The sequence below is a fragment of the Vidua macroura genome, chromosome 1 (genome assembly GCF_024509145.1).
Source record: "Vidua macroura isolate BioBank_ID:100142 chromosome 1, ASM2450914v1, whole genome shotgun sequence".
Taxonomy (NCBI): domain Eukaryota; kingdom Metazoa; phylum Chordata; class Aves; order Passeriformes; family Viduidae; genus Vidua; species Vidua macroura.
In genome coordinates this window covers 153,940,931-153,960,854 of record NC_071571.1, presented here as the reverse complement: position 1 = coordinate 153,960,854, position 19,924 = coordinate 153,940,931, and the positions used below count along the sequence as shown (strand labels likewise).

The 19,924-nt window shown below is 68.0% G+C and overlaps 1 protein-coding gene across 1 annotated transcript in view; it reads right to left on the bottom strand.

Moving 5' to 3' along the window:
- The window catches only part of LOC128811123 (microtubule-actin cross-linking factor 1, isoforms 6/7-like), a 37,208-nt gene that overhangs the window by 7,985 nt on the left and 9,299 nt on the right, over nt 1–19,924 (bottom strand). Inside the window, exons 15-34 of the mRNA XM_053984475.1 lie at nt 19,722–19,841; nt 19,510–19,617; nt 19,195–19,413; nt 18,774–18,977; nt 18,469–18,700; nt 18,122–18,348; nt 17,906–18,028; nt 17,490–17,591; nt 17,271–17,372; nt 16,016–16,162; nt 14,516–14,671; nt 12,132–12,329; nt 11,937–12,065; nt 10,269–10,439; nt 10,006–10,161; nt 9,553–9,759; nt 8,921–9,040; nt 6,363–6,532; nt 2,714–2,873; nt 1,204–1,401 (exon numbers count right to left, since the gene is read on the bottom strand). Coding sequence (XP_053840450.1) covers nt 1,204–1,401; nt 2,714–2,873; nt 6,363–6,532; nt 8,921–9,040; nt 9,553–9,759; nt 10,006–10,161; nt 10,269–10,439; nt 11,937–12,065; nt 12,132–12,329; nt 14,516–14,671; nt 16,016–16,162; nt 17,271–17,372; nt 17,490–17,591; nt 17,906–18,028; nt 18,122–18,348; nt 18,469–18,700; nt 18,774–18,977; nt 19,195–19,413; nt 19,510–19,617; nt 19,722–19,841 — 3,249 coding nt within the window. The remainder of the gene's footprint in view (nt 1–1,203; nt 1,402–2,713; nt 2,874–6,362; nt 6,533–8,920; nt 9,041–9,552; nt 9,760–10,005; nt 10,162–10,268; nt 10,440–11,936; nt 12,066–12,131; nt 12,330–14,515; nt 14,672–16,015; nt 16,163–17,270; nt 17,373–17,489; nt 17,592–17,905; nt 18,029–18,121; nt 18,349–18,468; nt 18,701–18,773; nt 18,978–19,194; nt 19,414–19,509; nt 19,618–19,721; nt 19,842–19,924) is intronic.

Below are 19,924 nucleotides of genomic sequence, written 5' to 3'. Positions count from 1 at the left end.
ACCCACCACCCGAGCATCCCCCAAAACACGGCCACCCACCACCCCACAGAGACCCCCCCAAAGCACGGCCACCCACCACCCGAGCACCCCCCAAAGCACGGCCACCCCCTACCCGAGCACTCCACACAGTACCCCCCAAAAACACGGCCACCCACCACCCGAGCACCCCCCAAAACACGGCCACCCACCGCCCAAGCACCCCCCAAAACACGGCCACCCACCACACCACAGAGAACCCCCCAAAACACGTCCACCCACCACACCAGAGCACCCCCCAAAACACGGCCACCCACCACCCGAACACCCCCCAAAACACGGCCACCCACCACCCGAACACCCCACACAGTACCCCCCAAAGCACGGCTACCCACCATCCGAGCACCCCACAGAGCACAGCCACCCACCACCCGAGCACCCCCAAAAACACGGCCACCCACCACACCACAGAGCACCCCCCAAAACACGGCCACCCACCACCCGAGCACCCCCCAAAACACGGCCACCCACCACCTGAGCACCCCCCAAAACACGGCCACCCATCACCCGAGCACCCCACACAGTACCCCCCAAAAACACGGCCACCCACCACACCACAGAGCATCCCCCAAAGCACGGCCACCCAGCACCCGAGCACCCCACACAGCACCCCCGAAAACACGGCCACCCACCACACCACAGAACACCCCACAAAACACGGCCACCCACCACCCGAGCACACCCCAAAACACGGCCACCCAGCACCCAAGCACACCCCAAAACACGGCCACCCCCACCCGAGCACCCCACACTCCCACATCCATCTCAGCCTCCCCACACGGGTGCTCCGGCTGCAGACCCCAACCCGGGAATTCCCAGCTGCAGACTCCAATGTGGGGGTTCCCCTGCTGCAGACCCCAACCCAGGAATTCTCCTGCTGCAGACCCCAACCCGGGAATTCCCCAGCCACAGACCCCAGCCCAGGGGTTCTCCTGCTGCAGACCCCAACCCAGGAATTCCCCTGCTGCAGACCCCAACCCGGGAATTCCACAACCACAGACCCCAGCCCAGGGGCTCCCCGGCTGCAGACCCCAGCCCAGGGGTTCCCCTGCTGCAGACCCCAACCCAGGGGCTCCCCGGCTGCAGACCCCAGCCCAGGGGTTCCCCAACCACAGACCCCAACCCAGGGGCTCCCCGGCTGCCCCCCCAGCCCAGCCCAGCCCTCACCTGCCGCAGCGCAGCCTCCAGCCGGGCCTGCTTGGACAGGGAGAGCTTGCAGACCAGGTCCCAGCGGGTGCTGAGCTCCTCCACCTGCCGCTGCAGCCACTGCGAGTCCACGCTGCTGCTGCCGCGCGTCAGGTCCCGCACCGAGCGCTTCAGCGTCTTGATGCAGCTGGCACGCTTGCCCAGCTCCTTCTGGAACACCTGGCAGGGAGGGCGGGAGGGTGGGACAGGGACCCCGCCACTGTGCAGAGTTCCCCTGCGCCCCAAAGCCTCAGAGCAGCGGGCGCAGGGCTCTCCTGCACCTCAAAGCCTCACAGCAGCGGGCACGGGGTTCCTGTGCACCCCAAACCCTCACAGAAGCGGGCACAGCATTCCTGTGCACCCTAAACCCTCACAGCAGTGGGTACAGGGCTCTCCTGTGCACCTCAAAGCCTCACAGCAGCGGGCACGGGGTTTCTGTGCACCCCAAACCCTCACAGCAGTGGGTACAGGGCTCTCCTGCACCCCAAACCCTCACAGCAGTAGGCATGGCGTTCCCCAGCACCCCAAAGCCTCACAGCAGTGGGCACAGGATTCTTGTGCACCCCAAAGCCTCACAGAAGCAGTCACGGGGTTCCATTTGCACCCCAAACCCTCACAGCAGTGGGCACAGGGCTCCTGTGCACCCCAAACCCTCACAGCAGTGGGTACAGGGCTCTCCTGCACCCTAAACCCTCACAGCAGTGGGCACAGGATTCTTGTGCACCCCAAACCCTCACAGCAGTGGGCACGAGGTTCCTGGGCACCCCAAACCCTCACAGCAGCAGGCACGGGGTTCTCCTGCACCCCAAACCCTCACAGAAGCAGGCACGGGCTTCTCCTGCACCCCAAACCCTCACAGCAGTTGGCACAGGGTTCTCCAGCACCCTAAACCCTCACAGCAGTGGCCACAGGGCTCTCCTGCACCCCAAAGCCTCACAGCAGTGGGTACAGGGCTCCTATGCACCCCAAAGCCTCACAGCAGTGGGTACAGGGCTCTCCTGCACCCTAAACCCTCACAGCAGTGGGCACAGTGTTCCCCAGCACCCCAAACCCTCACAGCAGTGGGCACAGGGCTCCTGTGCAGCCCAAACCCTCACACAAGCAGGCACGGGGTTCCTGTGCACCCCAAACCCTCACAGCAGCGGGCACGGGGTTCCTGTGCACCCCAAACCCTCACAGCAGTGGGCAAGGGGTTCCCCAGCACCCCAAACTCTCATAGAAGTGGGCACAGGGTACCTGTGCACCCCAAAACCCCACAGAAGCAGGCATGGGGTTCCATGCGCACCCCAAACCCTCAGCGCAGTTGGCACAGGGTTGCCCTGCACCCCAAACCCTTCCCAGCTCTGGGGCACATCCCCCAGTACCAGGGCGAGGGGCGCAAGCTGGGGTCAAGCAGGGGTCGCCCCGGTGGGTGACCCCCTGTCCTGTCCCAGAGGGAGGGTGGGCACCGCCCGCGGCTTCCTGGGGGCCCTGCAGGCCCCGGGCCACTCACCTTGTGCTTGTCCATCAGGTCCCCGACCAGGTCGCGGTCCCCTCCGACGGGCACGTCCTCGCTGAGCTGCGGCTCGGCGCGGTACAGCCAGTCCATGAGGGCCTGCAGCGCGTCCGTGAACTTGCCCGAGAAGAGCAGGCTCTCCTCCAGCTTGTGCTGCCTGCCAGGGGCACAGGAGATGCTGCAGCCGCCCGCCGGCCGCTGGGCCGCCCAGTGGGGCCACCCCATGGGGCTACGCTATGGGGCCACCCACTGGGGCCATGCTATGGGGCCACCCAGTGGGGCCACCCCAGGGAGCCACCCCTTGGAGCCATGCTATGGGGCCACCCCATGGGGCCACCCAATGGGGTCACCCCAGGGAGCCACCCCTTGGAGCCACGCTATGGGGCCACCCAATGGGGCCACCCTATGGGGCCACCCCTTGGAGCCACCCAATGGGGCCACCCCATAGGGCCACGCTATGGGGCCACCCAGTGGGGCCACCCCATGGGACCACCCCATGGGGCCACACTATGGGGCCACCCAATGGGGCCACACTATGGGGCCACCCAGTGGGGCCACCCAATGGGGCCACGCTATGGGGCCACCCATGGGGCCACCCCATGGGGCCATCCCATGGGGCCACGCTATGGGGCCACCCCATGGGGCCACCCAATGGGGCCACCCCATGGGGCCACGCTATGGGGCCACCCAATGGGGTCACACTATGGGGACACCCAATGGGGCCACGCTATGGGGTCACCCAATGGAGCCACCCCATGGAGCCACCCCGTGGAGCAACGCAATGGGGTCACCCAATGGGGTCACTCCATGGAGCCACCCCATGGGGTCGCCCAATAGGGCCACCCAATGGGGCCACGCTATGGGGTCACCCCAGGGAACCACCCCATGGAGCCATCCCATGGAGCAACGCAATGGGGTTGCCCAATGGGGTCACCACATGGAACCACCCCATGGAGCCACCCCACAGAGCTGGCAGTGCCATTATGGACTGTGACAGATGCTGGCGGTGCCATTATGGACTGGGACAGGTCCTGGTGGTGCCATTATGGAAAGGGACAGATCCTGGCGGTGCCATTATGGACAGGGACAGGTCCTGGTGGTGCCATTATGGACAGGGACAGGTCCTGGCAGCACCATTATGGACAGGGATGGGGCCTGGCAGTGTCATTATGGACTGGGACAGGTCCTGGCAGCACCATTATGGACAGGAATGGGGCCTGGCAGTGTCATTATGGACAGAGACAGGTCCTGGCAGTGCCATTATGGACAGGGACAGGTCCTGGTGGCACCATAATGGACAGGGACAGGTCCTGGCAGCACTGTTATGGACAGGGACAGGTCCTGGCAGCACTGTTATGGACAGGGACAGGTCCTGGTGGTGCCATTATGGACAGGGACAGGTCCTGGTGGTGCCATTATGGACAAGGACAGGTCCTGGCAGCACCATTATGGACATGGATGGGTCCTGGCAGTGCCATTATGGACAGGGACAGGTCCTGGTGGTGCCATTATGGACAGGGACAGGTCCTGGCAGCACCATTATGGACAGGGATGGGGCCTGGCAGTGTCATTATGGACTGGGACAGGTCCTGGCAGCACCATTATGGACAGGAATGGGGCCTGGCAGTGTCATTATGGACAGAGACAGGTCCTGGCAGTGCCATTATGGACAGGGACAGGTCCTGGTGGCACCATAATGGACAGGGACAGGTCCTGGCAGCACCATTATGGACAGGGACAGGTCCTGGCAGCACTGTTATGGACAGGGACAGGTCCTGGCAGCACTGTTATGGACAGGGACAGGTCCTGGTGGCGCCATCATGGACAGGGACAGGTCCTGGCAGTGCCATTATGGACATGGATGGGTCCTGGCAGTGCCATTATGGACAGAGACAGGTCCTGGTGGTGCCATTATGGACAGGGACAGGTCCTGGCAGCACTGTTATGGACAGGGACAGGTCCTGGCAGCACTGTTATGGACAGGGACAGGTCCTGGTGGCACCATTATGGACAGGGACAGGTCCTGGCAGCACCATTATGGACAGGGACAGGTCCTGGTGGTGCCATTATGGACAGGGACAGGTCCTGGTGGTGCCATTATGGACAGGGACAGGTCCTGGTGGCGCCATCATGGACAGGGACAGGTCCTGGCAGTGCCATTATGGACATGGATGGGTCCTGGCAGTGCCATTATGGACAGAGACAGGTCCTGGCGGTGCCATTATGGACAGGGACAGGTCCTGGCTGTGCCATTATGGACATGGATGGGTCCTGGCAGTGCCATTATGGACAGGGACAGGTCCTGGTGGTGCCATTATGGACAAGGACAGGTCCTGGCAGCACCATTATGGACAAGGACAGGTCCTGGTGGTGCCATTATGAACATGGACAGGTCCTGGCAGTATCATTATGGACAGGGACAGGTCCTGGCAGCACCATTATGGACAGGGATGGGGCCTGGCAGTGTCATTATGGACTGGGACAGGTCCTGGCAGTGCCATTATGGACAGGGACAGGTCCTGGCAGCACCATTATGGACAGGGACAGGTCCTGGTGGCACCATAATGGACAGGGACAGGTCCTGGCAGCACCGTTATGGACAGGGACAGGTCCTGGCAGCACCATTATGGACAGGGATGGGGCCCAGCTGCACCCCAAGGGCGGAGCCCAGCAATGCTGGGAATGGGGTCCCGGGGCAGGATGCTCAGGGGGGAAGGGCAGTTCCATGTGCCCGCCTGGGACCCGCACAGCGAGCGGAGAACAGATCGTGCCACGGCTGGAAGTGGATTTTTGAAAGGGGCCATGATGGCACTCGTCACCCTGAAGCTGTCATGGAAAACTAACAATCCTGTCTGGGTGAGTCAAAGGCCCCTGGAGAAGAAGAAACTGAGTTCCCTCAAACAACTGATCAAAGAACAATTACAGAGAGGCCACACCAAAGAAACCAACGGTCCCTGACAGTGGGCACAGATTCCCCTGCAGCCCAAACCTTCACAGCAGCGGGCACGGGGTTCTCCAGCACCCCAAACCCTCACAGCAGTGGGCACGGGGTTCCTGTGCACCCCAAACCCTCACAGCAGTGGACACAGCATTCCTGTGCATCCCAAACCCTCACAGCAGCGGGCACGGGGTTCCCCAGCACCCCAAACCCTCAGAGCAGTTGGCACGGGGTTCCTGTGCATCCCAAACCCTCACAGAAGCGGGCACAGCATTCCTGTGCACCCCAAACCCTCACAGCAACGGGCACGGGGTTCCTGTGCACCCCAAACCCTCACAGCAGCGGGCACGGGGTTCCTGTGCCCCCAAACCCTCACAGCAGCGGGCACGGGGTTCCTGTGCCCCCAAACCCTCACAGCAGTTGGCACGGCATTCCTGTGCACCCCAAAGACTCACAGCAGTGGGCACGGGGTTTCTGTGCACCCCAAACCCTCACAGAAGCGGGCACAGGGCTCTCCTGCACCTCAAACCCTCACAGCAGCGGGCACGGGGTTCCCCAGCACCCCAAACCCTCACAGAAGTGCTGTGGGCACCATTTCCACCCCTATCCCCATCCCATCCCACCTGCATCCCAACCCCTTCCCTATCCCACGCCCATCCCAACCCACCCCATCCCACCCCACCCCAGTCCCTCCCGCGCCGTTCCCACCTCTCCGCGGCGTGGCTGCACAGCGCATCCCAGCGCTCCTTCAGCTCCCCCAGCAGCTCCTCCAGCGGCTGCAGGTCCTGGGGCAGCCGCGCCCCTTCCCGCAGCGCCCGCCCGCTCCGCAGCGTGGCCTCGTACACCGGCCGCTTGGCCCGCAGCAGCTTCTGGAATGCCTGCGGGGGCCCCGCGCACCCCACAGCTGGGTGCCGGCTCCCCCAGCTGTGGGGGGGACACTCCCTCCTCCCCCAAGGGCAGCTGGGAGGCCCTACAAGCCCAAAAACCCCGGGCCCAGCGCTCCCCGCCAGGTCTCCCAGCTGTGCAGGATGGCCCTGGGGAGTTGTCCAGTCCCCCTGGTGCTGGGTGTTCCCCCTGGGAGCTGGGGATCCCCCCCCCTGCAGCCCCCAGAACCCCCCTGGGAACTGGGGATCCCCCCCTGCAGCACCCAGAACCCCTCTGGGAGCTGGGGATCCCCCCCTGCAGCCCCCAGAACACCCATGGGAGCTGGGGATCCCCCCCTGCAGCCCCCAGAACCCCCCTGGGAGCTGGGGATCCCCCCCTGCAGCCCCCAGAAACTCCCTGGGAGCGGGGGATCCCCCCCCTGCAGCCCCCAGAACACCCCTGGGAGCGGGGGATCCCCCCCCTGCAGCCCCCAGAACACCCATGGGAGCTGGGGATCCCCCCCTGCAGCCCCCAGAACCCTTCTGGGAGCTGGGGATCCCCCCCTGCAGCCCCCAGAACCCCCCTGGGAGCTGGGGATCCCCCCCTGCAGCCCCCAGAAACTCCCCGGGAGCTGGGGATCCCCCCCCTGCAGCCCTCAGAACCCCCCTGGGAGCTGGGGATCCCCCCCCTTCAGCCTCTAGAACCTCTCTGGGAGCCGGGGATCCCCCCTTTGCAGCCCCCAGAACACCCATGGGAGCTGGGGATCCCCCCCTGCAGCCCCCAGAACACCCATGGGAGCTGGGGATCCCCCCCTGCAGCCCCCAGAACACCCATGGGAGCCGGGGATCCCCCCTTTGCAGCCCCCAGAACACCCATGGGAGCTGGGGATCCCCCCCTGCAGCCCCCAGAACACCCATGGGAGCTGGGGATCCCCCCCTGCAGCCCCCAGAACACCCCTGGGAGCCGGGGTTCCCCCCCTGCAGCCCCCAGAACCCCTCTGGGAGCTGGGGATCCCCACTCTGCAGCCACCAGAACCCCCTGGGAGCTGGGGATCCCCCCCTGCAGCCCCCAGAAACTCCCTGGGAGTGGGGGATCCCCCCCCTGCAGCCCCCAGAACACCCCTGGGAGCTGGGGATCCCCCCCTGCAGCCCCCAGAACACCCCTGGGAGCTGGGGATCCCCCCATGCAGCCCCCAGAACCCCCCTGGGATCTGGGGATCCCCACTCTGCAGCCCCCAGAGCCCCCCTGGGAACTGGGGATCCCCCCCTGCAGACCCCAGAACACCCCTGGGACCTGGGGATCCCCACTCTGCAGCCCCCAGAACACCCCTGGGAGCTGGGGATCCCCCCCTGCAGCCCCCAGAACCCCTCTAGGAGCTGGGGATCCCCCCCCTGCAGCCCCCAGAACACCCTTCTGTAAGCTGGGGATCCCCCCCTGCAGCCCCCAGAACCCTTCTGGGAGCTGGGGATCCCCCCCTGCAGCCCCCAGAACCCCTCTAGGAGCTGGGGATCCCCCCCTGCAGCCCCCAGAACCCCTCTAGGAGCTGGGGATCCCCCCCCTCAGCCCCCAGAACCCTTCTGGGAGCTGGGGATCCCCCCCTGCAGCCCCCAGAACCCCCCTGGGATCTGGGGATCCCCCCCCTGCAGCCCCCAGAACCCCTCTAGGAGCTGGGGATCCCCCCCTGCAGCCCCCAGAACCTCCCTGGGAGCTGGGGATCCCCCCCCTGCAGCCCCCAGAGCCCCCCTGGGAGCTGGGGATCCCCCCCCTGCAGCCCCCAGAACACCCCTGGGAGCTGGGGATCCCCACTCTGCAGCCCCCAGAACCCCCCTGGGAGCTGGGGATCCCCCCCTGCAGCCCCCAGAACCCCCTGGGAGCTGGGGATCCCCCCCTGCAGCCCCCAGAACCCCCCTGGGAGCTGGGGATCCCCCCCTGCAGCCCCCAGAACCCCCTGGGAGCTGGGGATCCCCCCCTGCAGCCCCCAGAACCCCCCTGGGAGCTGGGGATCCCCCCCTGCAGCCCCCCAGAACCCCCCTGGAAGCTGGGGATCCCCCCCTGCAGCCCCCAGAACCCTTCTGGGAGCTGGGGATCCCCCCCTGCAGCCCCCAGAACCCCCTGGGAACTGGGGATCCCCACTCTGCAACCCCCAGAACCCTTCTGGGAGCTGGGGATCCTCCCCTGCAGCCCCCAGAACCCCCCTGGGAGCTGGGGATCCCCCCCTGCAGCCCCCAGAACCCCCCTGGGAGCTGGGGATCCCCACTCTGCAGCCCCCAGAACCCCCCTGGGAGCTGGGGATCCCCCCCTGCAGCCCCCAGAACCCCTCTGGGAGCCGGGGTTCCCCCCCTTCAGCCCCCAGAACCCCAGTTCTGCCCCCCAGCCCGTGCCAAGGAGCAGGGCGGCCCCACCTTGTGCTCAGCCAGCTGGCACTTGATCTCCTCCTGGCTGGTGGCAGCGTCCTGCGGCACCTCCAGGCTCTGCTCCACCTCGTCCATCCAGTCCAGGAGCAGCCGCCGGGACTCGCTGAACTGCAGGGCAGGGCAGGGCTGAGGGGGCTGCGGGGGGGCTGAGGGGGCAAAGCGGGTCCGGGGCGACCCAAACAGGAGCCACGGAGCCACACAAGGGAGTGGCACGGCCTGGGCACCGCCACGGGCCGCTACGGCACCGTGACAACGCCGGAGCCGCGTGGTCCCTTCCCGGCACAGCTCCCGGCATGGAATCAACAGTCCCGGGACGGTTTGGGTTGGAAGGACCTTAAAGCCCAGCCAGTTCCACCCCCCTGCCACGGGCAGGGACACCTTCCGCTAGCCCAGGCTGCTCCAAGCCCCGTCCAACCTGGCCTTGGACACACCCGAGGATGGGGCAACCACAGCTTCTCCGGGAAACCCCCCTCACAGGGAAGAATTTCCCCCCAAGATCCGTCTAATCCTGCCCTCTGGCAGCGGGAAGCCATTCCCCCTTGTCCTGTCCCTCCAGGCCCGTGTCCAAAGCACACCAAGGGCCAGAGCCCCCTCCCCAGCCCGGGGCTGTGTCCCGGTACCTGCTTGCTGCGTTTTCGGGCCTCCTCCAGCACGGCCCCCCGCTCGGCCGCCCGCTGCAGGACCTTGCCCAGCCGCTCCCGGGCCGCCAGCACCAGGTTCTGGATGACGGCCCCGTCCTGCTTGCGGCTGAAATCCTTCAGGCGCGCGGCCACGGCCTCCAGCCCGCCCAGCTTCTCCCCGTGGGCGTTCGCCTCCTTCACCAGGGCCTGCGGGGAAGGGAAGGGGCAGCTGAGCGCGGCTGGCCCCGGGGCGGGTGAGGAGCCCCCGGCCACAGCCCGTGCCAGGACGGGACGTGGAGCGCCGGGCACACGCCGGGATGGGGCACAGGGCGCGCTCGCTCCGCTGCGGCGGGGACACGCGTGCCGCTTGCCCCGGGCACGCTGCAGGTGCCACGCGGGACCCCTCGGGCGGACCGCAGCTCCACGAAGCGGCCCCGAGGGCACGGCGCTTGCCTTGTGCTCCTGGATCTGGGCGGTGACGGTGTCCAGGACGAAGCTGGGGGGCGCGGGGGACCCCAGCAGCTCTTCGGCGTGCGCCACCCAGCGCAGCAGCTCCTGCGCGGAGCCGTGGAACTCGGTGGTGACCGTCAGCCCCTCGGCCAGGCGCTCCTGCGGGCAGGGGCGGGCACCGGTGGAGACGAGCTCCCGGTGACCGACCCGGTCCGGTCGGGATGAGCCCCCCGGGGGTCAGAGCCCCCCCCCAGCACCCCGCACACCTTCCTCTCCTGGGCCTCGGCCTGGACGCTCTCCCACTTCTGCTCCAGGAGCCGCAGGCTGTGCTCGGTGCTGCAGGGCCGGCCGGCGCGGCACGAGTCCAGCAGCCGCTGCAGCCGCTCCCGCAGCCCCCGGTAGGTCACGGCCCGCGCCTCCAGCTCCCGGCACAGCTCCTGCCGGGACACCGGGACAGCGCCCGCCACGGCAGCGGCATCAGCACCGGGACGGCGGGCAGGATGAGGAGGGGGACAGGGAGTGGAACGGGAATGGGGGTGAGGATGGGGCAGGCGGGGTGACGGGAACAGGGACGGGGATGGGGATGGGAACAGGGATGGGGATGGGAACAGGGATGGAAACAAGGATGGGAACAGGGATGGGGATGGGAACAGGGATGGAAACAAGGATGGGGATGGGAAAAGGGATGGGGATGGGGCAGGCAGGGTGACAGGTACAGGGATGGGGATGGGAATGGGAACAGGGATGGGAACAGGGATGGGGATGGGGCAGGCAGAGTGACAGGTACAGGGATGGGGATGGGAACGGGGAAGAGAACAGGGATGGGGATGGGGCAGGCAGGGTGACAGGTACAGGGATGGGGATGGGAATGGGAACAGGGATGGGGATGGGGCAGGCAGGATGACAGGTACAGGGATGGGGATGGGAACAGGGAAGGGAATGGGGATGGGAACAGGGATGTGGATGGGGCAGGCAGGGTGACAGGTACAGGAATGGGGATGGGAATGGGAACAGGGATGGGAACGGGGATGGGGATGTGGATGGGGCAGGCAGGGTGACAGGTACAGGGATGGAGATGGGAACGGGGCTGGGAACAGGGATGGGGATGGGAAAAGGGATGGGAACAGGGATGGGGATGGGGATGGGGATGGGAACAGGGATGGGGATGTGGATGGGTCAGGTAAAGCAGACAGGACAGGGATGGGGATGGGAACAGGGCTGGGAACAGGGTTGGGGATGAGAAGGGGGACAGAGATGGGGATATGTAAGGGTCAGTTAAAGCAGACGGGACAGGGATTGGAATGGGGATAGGGATGAGGATGTGGATGGGGCAGGCAGGGTGACAGGTACAGGGATGGGGATGGGAACAGGGATGGGAATGGGGATGGGAACGGGGATGGGAAAAGGGATGGGAACAGGGATGGGGCAGGCAGAGTGACAGGTACAAGGATGGGGATAGGAACAGGGATGGGAATGGGGATGGGGATGTGGATGGGGCAGGCAGGGTGACAGGTGACAGGGGACAGGGATGGGGATGGGAACAGGGATGGGAACAGGGAACAGGGATGGGAACAGGGTGGGAGATGGGATGTGGAGGGGTCAGGCAAAGCAGACAGGGAACAGGGATGGGGACAGGGGATGGGGACAAGGGAGACAGCCACAGTGAACAAAGAGAGGGGATGAAGATAGGGATGTGGATGGGGACAGGAACAGTTTCAGGGCAAGGCACAAGGACAAGGATGTCTCCTGCTCTGTCTTATGGAGCTGGAGCAGCTGAGGGAGGGGTACCAGGCTCTGCCTGGCAGGGGACAGGAGGCAGCAGAGAAGGATCCTGGCCCAGCAGTGTGGAGAGGGTGAATCTGGGGCACACATCCCCCCCAGGAGACCCCAGGGGCTGGTCCTGCAGCAGGGCCCAGGCTGGCGCTGGCTCTCACCAGGTGCGCGTTGAGCTTCTCTTTGGTGGCATCGGGGTGGCCCCAGGCCGGCTTGGAGCAGAAGAGCTGCAGCTCCACCTGCTCCAGCCACTGCAGCAGCTCCGTGATCTCCAGCGTGATGTCCTGCACCTGGGGGCGAGGCGGGGCTCAGCGCCGGCCCCGCCGTCCGGCGGCGCCGCGGTGCCGCGGCCGTACCTGGCTGAGGTTGTTCTCCAGCTCCAGCTGCCGGCTCTCGGTCTCGCTGCGCACCAGGTCCCAGTGCTGCTCCAGCTGCTGCAGGCTGCGCTGCAGCCCCTCCACGCTCTCCCCCAGGCTGGAGAGCAGCAGCCCCTGCCCAGCCTCGGTCACCGACTGCACCGTGCGGGCGTGGGACATCACGTCCGTGCGCAGCACCTGGGCACGGAGCGGCGGGGTCACGGCTGGGGCCGGGGCGCCCGCACCCCGCTTTCCTCTGTCTGCACCGCGCAGAGCCCCTCGCCCCGAGACACCTCTGCTGCCACCACAGCCCTGGGGACTGGGGGTGCCACACGGGGCAAGGATGGCACCCACGGGTGCCATCTGTCTGCACCGCACAGAGTCCCTCGCCCCGAGACACCTCTGCTGCCACCACAGCCCTGGGGACTGGGGGTGCCACACGGGGCAAGGGTGGCACCCACGGGTGCCTCCAAGCTGGTGCCAGGGCTCTTGATCTCAGCAGGGTGGTGAGGCACAGGATTTGCCGATTCGTGGCAGCGGGGTGGCCGGGAAAGGCGCAGAGGGGACAGGTACCCCTTGCACGACCCCCCCCCCCCCCCGGCGCGGGGACAGCCCGGCCCTCGCAGCCTCGCCTGCGTCAGGCACGCCAGGAGCGTGCCCGGGCAAGGGGCTGTGGCACGGGGCCGGCACTGAGACAGCTCATTCCTGCCGTGGTGTCAGCGCGGGAGGGGACGCGTCCCCGCGCTGCAGCCTGCCCGGCCCTGCCGCCACAGCACCTGAGGAGGGGCCGGGCGGAGCCCTGTGGCCAGGAGACCCAGCCTGGGGTGCCACCAGGGCCAGGAGACCCACCCAGCCTGGGGTGCCACCAGGGCCAGGAGACCCACCCAGCCTGGGGTGTCACCATGGCCAGGACACCCACCCTGGGGGTGTCACCATGGCCAGGACACCCACCCTGGGGTGCCACCAGGGCCAGGACACCCACCCTGGGGGTGGCACCAGTGCCAGGACACCCACCCTGGGGGTGCCACCAGGGCCAGGACACCCACCCAGCCTGGGGTGCCACCAGGGCCAGGACACCCACCCACCCTGGGGATGTCACCACGTCCAGGACACCCATCCTGAGGCGCCACTACGGCCAGGACACCCACCCTGGGGGTGCCACCAGGGCCAGGACACCCACCCAGCTTGGGGGTGTCACCACAGCCAGGACACCCACCCTGGGGGTGTCACCACGGCCAGGACACCCATCCTGGGGTATCACCATGGCCAGGAGACCCACCCAGCCTGGGGTGCCACCAGTGCCAGGACACCCACCCACCCTGGGGGTGCCACCAGGGCCAGGACACCCACCCACCCTGGGGTGCCACCATGGCCAGGACACCCATTCTGAGGTGCCACCAGGGCCAGGACACCCACCCAGCTTGGGGGTGTCACCACAGCCAGGACACCCACCCAGCCTGGGGTGCCACCAGGGCCAGGACACCCATTCTGAGGTGCCACCAGGGCCAGGACACCCACCCTGGGGGTGTCACCACGGCCAGGACACCCATCCTCGGGTATCACCATGGCCAGGACACCCATCCTGGGGTGCCACCAGGGCCAGGACACCCACCCAGCCTGGGGTGCCACCAGGGCCAGGACACCCACCCACCCTGGGGTGCCATCATGGCCAGGACACCCATTCTGAGGTGCCACCAGGGCCAGGACACCCACCCAGCTTGGGGGTGTCACCACGGCCAGGACACCCAGCCTGGGGTATCACCATGGCCAGGAGACCCACCCACCCTGGGGGTGCCACCATGGCCAGGACACCCAGCCTGGGGTGCCACCAGGGCCAGGAGACCCACCCTGGGGTGCCACCAGTGCCAGGACACCCACCCACCCTGGGGGTGCCACCATGGCCAGGAGACCCACCCTGGGGGTGCCACCAGGGCCAGGAGACCCATCCTGAGGTGCCACCATGGCCAGGACTCCCACCCTGGGGGTGTCACCAGGGCCAGGACACCCACCCACCCTGGGGGTGTCACCACGGCCAGGACACCCACCCTGGGGGTGTCACCACGGCCAGGACACCCACCCTGGGGTATCACCATGGCCAGGAGACCCACCCAGCCTGGGGTGCCACCAGGGCCAGGACACCCACCCTGGGGGTGCCACCAGTGCCAGGACACCCACCCTGGGGTGCCACCAGGGCCAGGACACCCACCCACCCTGGGGGTGTCACCACGGCCAGGACACCCACCCAGCTTGGGGGTGCCACCAGGGCCAGCCCCCCCAGGACACACACCCTGGGGGTGCCACCAGTGCCAGCCCCCCAGGACGCACACCCCGGCAGTGCCCCTGTGGCTGTGGCCGCGTGTCCCTCGGGCGCCGTGCGGCCTCACCTTGTGCTTGGCCAGCTCGATCTCGCAGCTCTGCAGGTCGGGCCGCAGGGGCGCGGGGCCGCGCAGCTGCTCCCCGGTGCGGCTCAGCCACTGCAGCAGCTCGGCCAGCTGGTGCTGGAACTGCCCCAGCCCCAGCAGCGCTGCCTCCAGCTGGTGCTGCCGGGAGGGAGCCGGGATGTCAGGGGAAGCAAGGGCAGCCCCGGCCCTGGGCACCCCGTGCCCACCCGGCACCCACCCGGCACCCACCCAGTGCCCACCCGGCACCCACTCAGTGCCCACCCAGCACCCACACGGCCCTGGGCATCCACTCAGTGCCCACCCAATGCCTACCCAGCACCCATACAGCCCTGGGCACCCACCCAGTGCCCACCCACTGCCCACCTGGCCCTGGGCACCCACCCAGCGCCCACCCAGTGCCCACCTGGCCCTGAGCACCCACCCAGTGCCCACACAGCCCTGGGCACCCACCCAGTGCCCACCCAATGCCTACCCAGTGTCCACATGGCCCTGGGCATCCACTCAGTGCCCACCCAATCCCTACCCAGTGTCCATATGACCCTGGGCATCCACCCAGTGCCCAGTGAGAGCCCACCCAGTGCCCACCTGGCCCTGGGCACCCACCCAGTGCCCACCCAGTGCCCACCTGGCCCTGGGCACCCACCCAGTGCCCACCTGGCCCTGGGCACCCACCCAAAGCCCACCCAGTGCCCACCTGGCCCTGGGCACCCACCCAGTGCCCACATGGCCCTGGACACCCACCCACTGCCCACATGGCCCTGGGCATCCACTCAGTGCCCACCCAATGCCTACCCAGTGTCCACACGGCCCTGGACACCCACCCAGTGCCCACCCAGTGCCCATACAGCCCTGGGCACCCAGCCAGTGCCCACCCAATCCCTACCCAGTGTCCATACGGCCCTGGGCACCCACCCAAAGCCCACCCAGTGCCCTCACAGCCCTGTGCACTCACCCAGCACCTACACAGCCCTGGGCACCCACCCAAAGCCCACCCAGTGCCCACCTGGCCCTGGGCACCCACCCAGTGCCCACATGGCCCTGGACACCCACCCACTGCCCACATGGCCCTGGGCATCCACTCAGTGCCCACCCAATGCCTACCCAGTGTCCACACGGCCCTGGACACCCAGCCAGTGCCCATCCAGTGCCCACACGGCCCTGGGTGCTCACCCAGCACCCATAGAGCCCTGGGCACCCACCCAAAGCCCACCCAGTGCCCACCTGGCCCTGGGCACCCACCCAGTGCCCACACAGCCCTGGGCACCCACCCAAAGCCCACCCAGTGCCCACACAGCCCTGGACAGCCACCCAGTGCCCACCCAATGCCCACCCAGTGCTCACCTGTCCTGTGCACCCACACCCAGTGCCCACTTGCAACCCCCCACGCTGGCCCAGCACCACAGGACGTGCCCAGCCAGCACATCCATGGCACCCCACCTGCCCTGCCAGCCCTGCCCCGTGCCCCCCGTGCCCCCTCCCCACCTGCCGGCTGACGATCTCCTCCTCCAGGTGGTCCCAGCGCTGGCGGAAGTCGCTGAGCGCGGCCGGGGGGTCCCCCTGCCCCGTGCCCCCCTGGTGCCGCAGGCTCTCCACATCCACCTTGCACTGGTACAGCTCCCGCTTGAACTCCTGGGAGGCGGCACAGGTTGGTGACAGGGTCTGCCTGACCCCCCGGCACCCCACGGCACAGCACAGGCACCTGGGCCCTGAGCTGCTCCTCTGGGGGTGCCCAACCTCCTCAGGGGCTCGTGGGGTTCAGGATTTGGCCGCCCCGGGCAGGACTTGGCTACCCAGCGCTCTGGGGCGCGGGCACTGTCCGACCTGCCATCCCAATCCATCCCCCTCTGCCCGGAGCACCCACTGCAATCCCTGCCCGTGCCAGCCCCCAGGGATCGGGGCACGGCGTGGCACAGCACGGCACGGCGTGGCACAGCACGGTTTGGTGCGGCACAGCACGGTTTGGCATGGCACAACATGGCCCAATGCAGCACAGCACAGTTTGGTGTGGCACAGCACGGTTTGGCATGGCACAACAGGGCCCAATGCAGCACGGCACAGTTTGGCGCAGCACAGCACGGCCCAGTGTGGCACAGCACGGTTAGGCACGGCATGGCACGGTTTGGTACAGCACCGTTAGGCACGGCATAGCATGGTTTGGTGCAGCACAGCATGGCCCAGTGTGGCACAGCACGGTTTGGTGTGGCACAGCACGGTTTGGTGTGGCACAGCACGGTTTGGCCCAGCACAGCACGGCCCAGTGATGGCCCAGTGTGGCACAGCACGGTTTGGTGCAGCACAGCACAGCACGGTTAGGCACGGCATGGCATGGTTTGGTGCAGCACAGCACAGCCCAGTGTGGCACAGCATGGTTCGGCGTGGCACAGCACGGTTTGGTGCAGCACAGCACGGCCCAGTGTGGCACAGCACGGTTTGGCCCAGCACAGCACGGTTTGGTGTGGCACAGCACGGTTAGGCACGGCATGGCACGGTTTGGTACAGCACCGTTAGGCATGGCATAGCATGGTTTGGTGCAGCACAGCATGGCCCAGTGTGGCACAGCACGGTTTGGTGTGGCACAGCACGGTTTGGTGTGGCACAGCACGGTTTGGCCCAGCACAGCACGGCCCAGTGTGGCACAGCACGGTTTGGTGTGGCACAGCACGGTTTGGTGTGGCACAGCACGGTTTGGCCCAGCACAGCACGGCCCAGTGTGGCACAGCACGGTTTGGCACGGCACCTTGAGCTCCGCCAGCTGCTGCTGCACCATGTCCAGGTCGCCTCCCACCAGGAACTCCTCGGCGATGCGCAGCTCGGCCGCATCCAGCCACTCCAGCAGCCGCTGGGGACGGGGAACACGCGGGGTTGGGGGGGGCCCCATGGTGGCCCCCTCACCCCCCCCCGAGTGGGGACAGGAGGGTGACACGGCCCCCTGTGCCCGAGGGCACCCCGCACCCACCTGCATGGTGTCCTGGTAGCTGAGGGCGGCCTGGAGCTGCTCCTCGAGGCGCCCGTTCCGCTCCGTCCACACCCGGCTCAGGCTGTGCCAGGAGGAGTAGAGCTGCGGCCGGGCACGGGGGTCAGTGGTGCCACAGCGGGGCCGGGACGTGGGGGACAGAGGGGACAGGGCACAGGGGTCAGAAGTGCCCCCCGGGGGTACAGGCGGTGGCGGTCACTAGTGCCAGGGAGGCGGCCGGGGCACAGGGGTGGCACCACACGGACATCCAGGCCTGGAGGCACCACTGGGAGTGCCTGGGCACGGGATCAGTGGCGTTGAGTGGGGGTCAGTGGCACTGCTGGGGATCGGGGACACGCCACCCCCACAAAGCAGCGTCCGCACACGCCCAGGACTTGTCCCTCCCCGAGGACGCTCACATCGTCCAGGCTCTTGGTGACATCGGGCTTGTCGGGGTCCCCGCAGGACGCCATCAGCTCCACGCCCAGGCTGCCCAGCGTGTCCAGCTCGCCCTGCAGCGCGTCGATCTCCTCCCGCAGCGCCTGTGCGGGGCACGGGGCTCAGGGCTGCCCGCGCTGGGGGCTGCCCGTGCCCCGGGCACTGCCCACCAAGCCCCCGCCCGGCTGCGGCCCTACCTGCATGGTGCGCAGCCGCGTGCGGATGGCCTCGGGCTCGCCACCGGCCTCCTCCAGCCCCAGCACCAGCTGCTGGGTGTCGCCGAGCGCCACGGCCAGCTCAGACAGGCCGTGCCAGAAGCGCTCGGCCAGTGCCAGCAGCTCCCGAAGCCAGCGCTCCCGCTCCTGGCAGCGGCCGCGCAGGCAGCCCCACTGGGACAGCAGCTGCGCCGTGCGCTCCTGGATCCCTGCGGGGCGCAGCGGGTCAGGGATCGGCGTGCGGCGAGCGCCCCGGCACCCGCACACGGCCCTGACAGGGACACGCATCGCCTGCCGGCCGGGCCGTGCCCACCCCTCCGTGCCGGTACCTCTGGCCGCGGCGTCGGAGCTGACCGCCTGCATGGTGGCCAGCAGCTCCTCGCCCTGTGCACGGATGCCCTCCAGGGCCACGCCGAGCTTCTCCAGCTCGCCCAGGGCCAGGCTGTTCTCCCGGATCTGCTCCCTCAAGTGGGCCGCGTCGCCGCGGACGGGGGGCTGGCTCTGCAGCCGGCTCTGCAGCCGCTCCAGGCACTCCAGCAGCAGATCCATGCGCTCCGACAGCTGCGGAGCAGCCCGGTGACTCGGCGGCACGGCCCTGGGGACGCGCCCCACCAGGGCAGTGCCAGCCCCGTACCTGGCTGTATCGCGGCAGGGCATCCTCCAGCAGAGCCGCTGCCTGGCGCACACGCTCGCGGATGTGGCCGTACTGCTCCTCCACCTCCTGCCAGCGCCGCTGGAACGGGGCTCCCTGCTCTGGGCTCAGCTCCAGCAGCTGCGCCGACACGCGCTGCAGCTTCCCCACCAGCGGCCGGTGCTCGGCGATGGCCTCCCGCAGGCTCTGGCAGCGGGGAAGAGCCGTGGGGGGCGCATTGGGGTGGGATGTGCCCCATGGGGTTCACCCCGCAGGGATGCGCTGGTGCACCCGGGGCTGCTCCCGGAGGACTCCTGCTCGCTGGGCGCCCCAGCCCGACGGTCCCCGTGGCGGTGCCATCCCGTCACCGCTCCCACCTGTGGGGCGGCCGAGCGAGTCCCTTTTGCCCCTGCCCTGCCCACACCTGCAGCAGCGCCTGCTGCTCCTTGAAGGCCTCGTAGCTGATGGCGTTGGGGGAGAGCTGCACCCCCAGGGCCTGCGTCTCCTCCAGCCAGGGCAGCAGCTCCTCCAGGGCCTCGGAGAACTGGGTGAGCAGGGACTGGGCGTGCTCCAGCTGCACGGCACAGGCGCCGCTGCGCAGGGACAGCTGCTCCGTGCGCTCCCGCAGCGCCTGCGCCGACGGCTGCGGAGACGGGGAGTCACTGCATGGCCGGGGACACGGGGCACAGCCATCATCCCTGGGTGCTGGCAATGTCCCCCCGGCACCCTCCCGGCTCACCTGCAGGCGCTGCCGCAGGGGCTCGGGGCAGCAGCGCAGCAGCGGCTCCGAGAACCCCAGCAGACGCTCAACCAGGCCCCGGCAATGCAGGATCTCGGCGGAGAGCAGCTGGAATGGAGCCGCAGGTGGGTGCCAGGTTCCTGGCAGGAGCCGGCGGGATGGGGGTGCCAAGCCAGCGCCCCTGTGACCCCTGGGCACTGCTGCAGACCCACCTTCTGCTCGGAGAGCTGCGAGCGGAGAGCCTCAGCATCCAGCTGCACGCGGCCGATCTCCTCCAGCCGCTCACCCAGCCCAGCCACACGGCTGAGCTGGGACTCCAGGACCTGCTCAAACTGCAGCAGAGGGACAGACGTCAGCCAGGGAGGGCGTGAACGCACCGGGAACGACGCTGGGAATGGTGAGGGGCTCAGGGAGC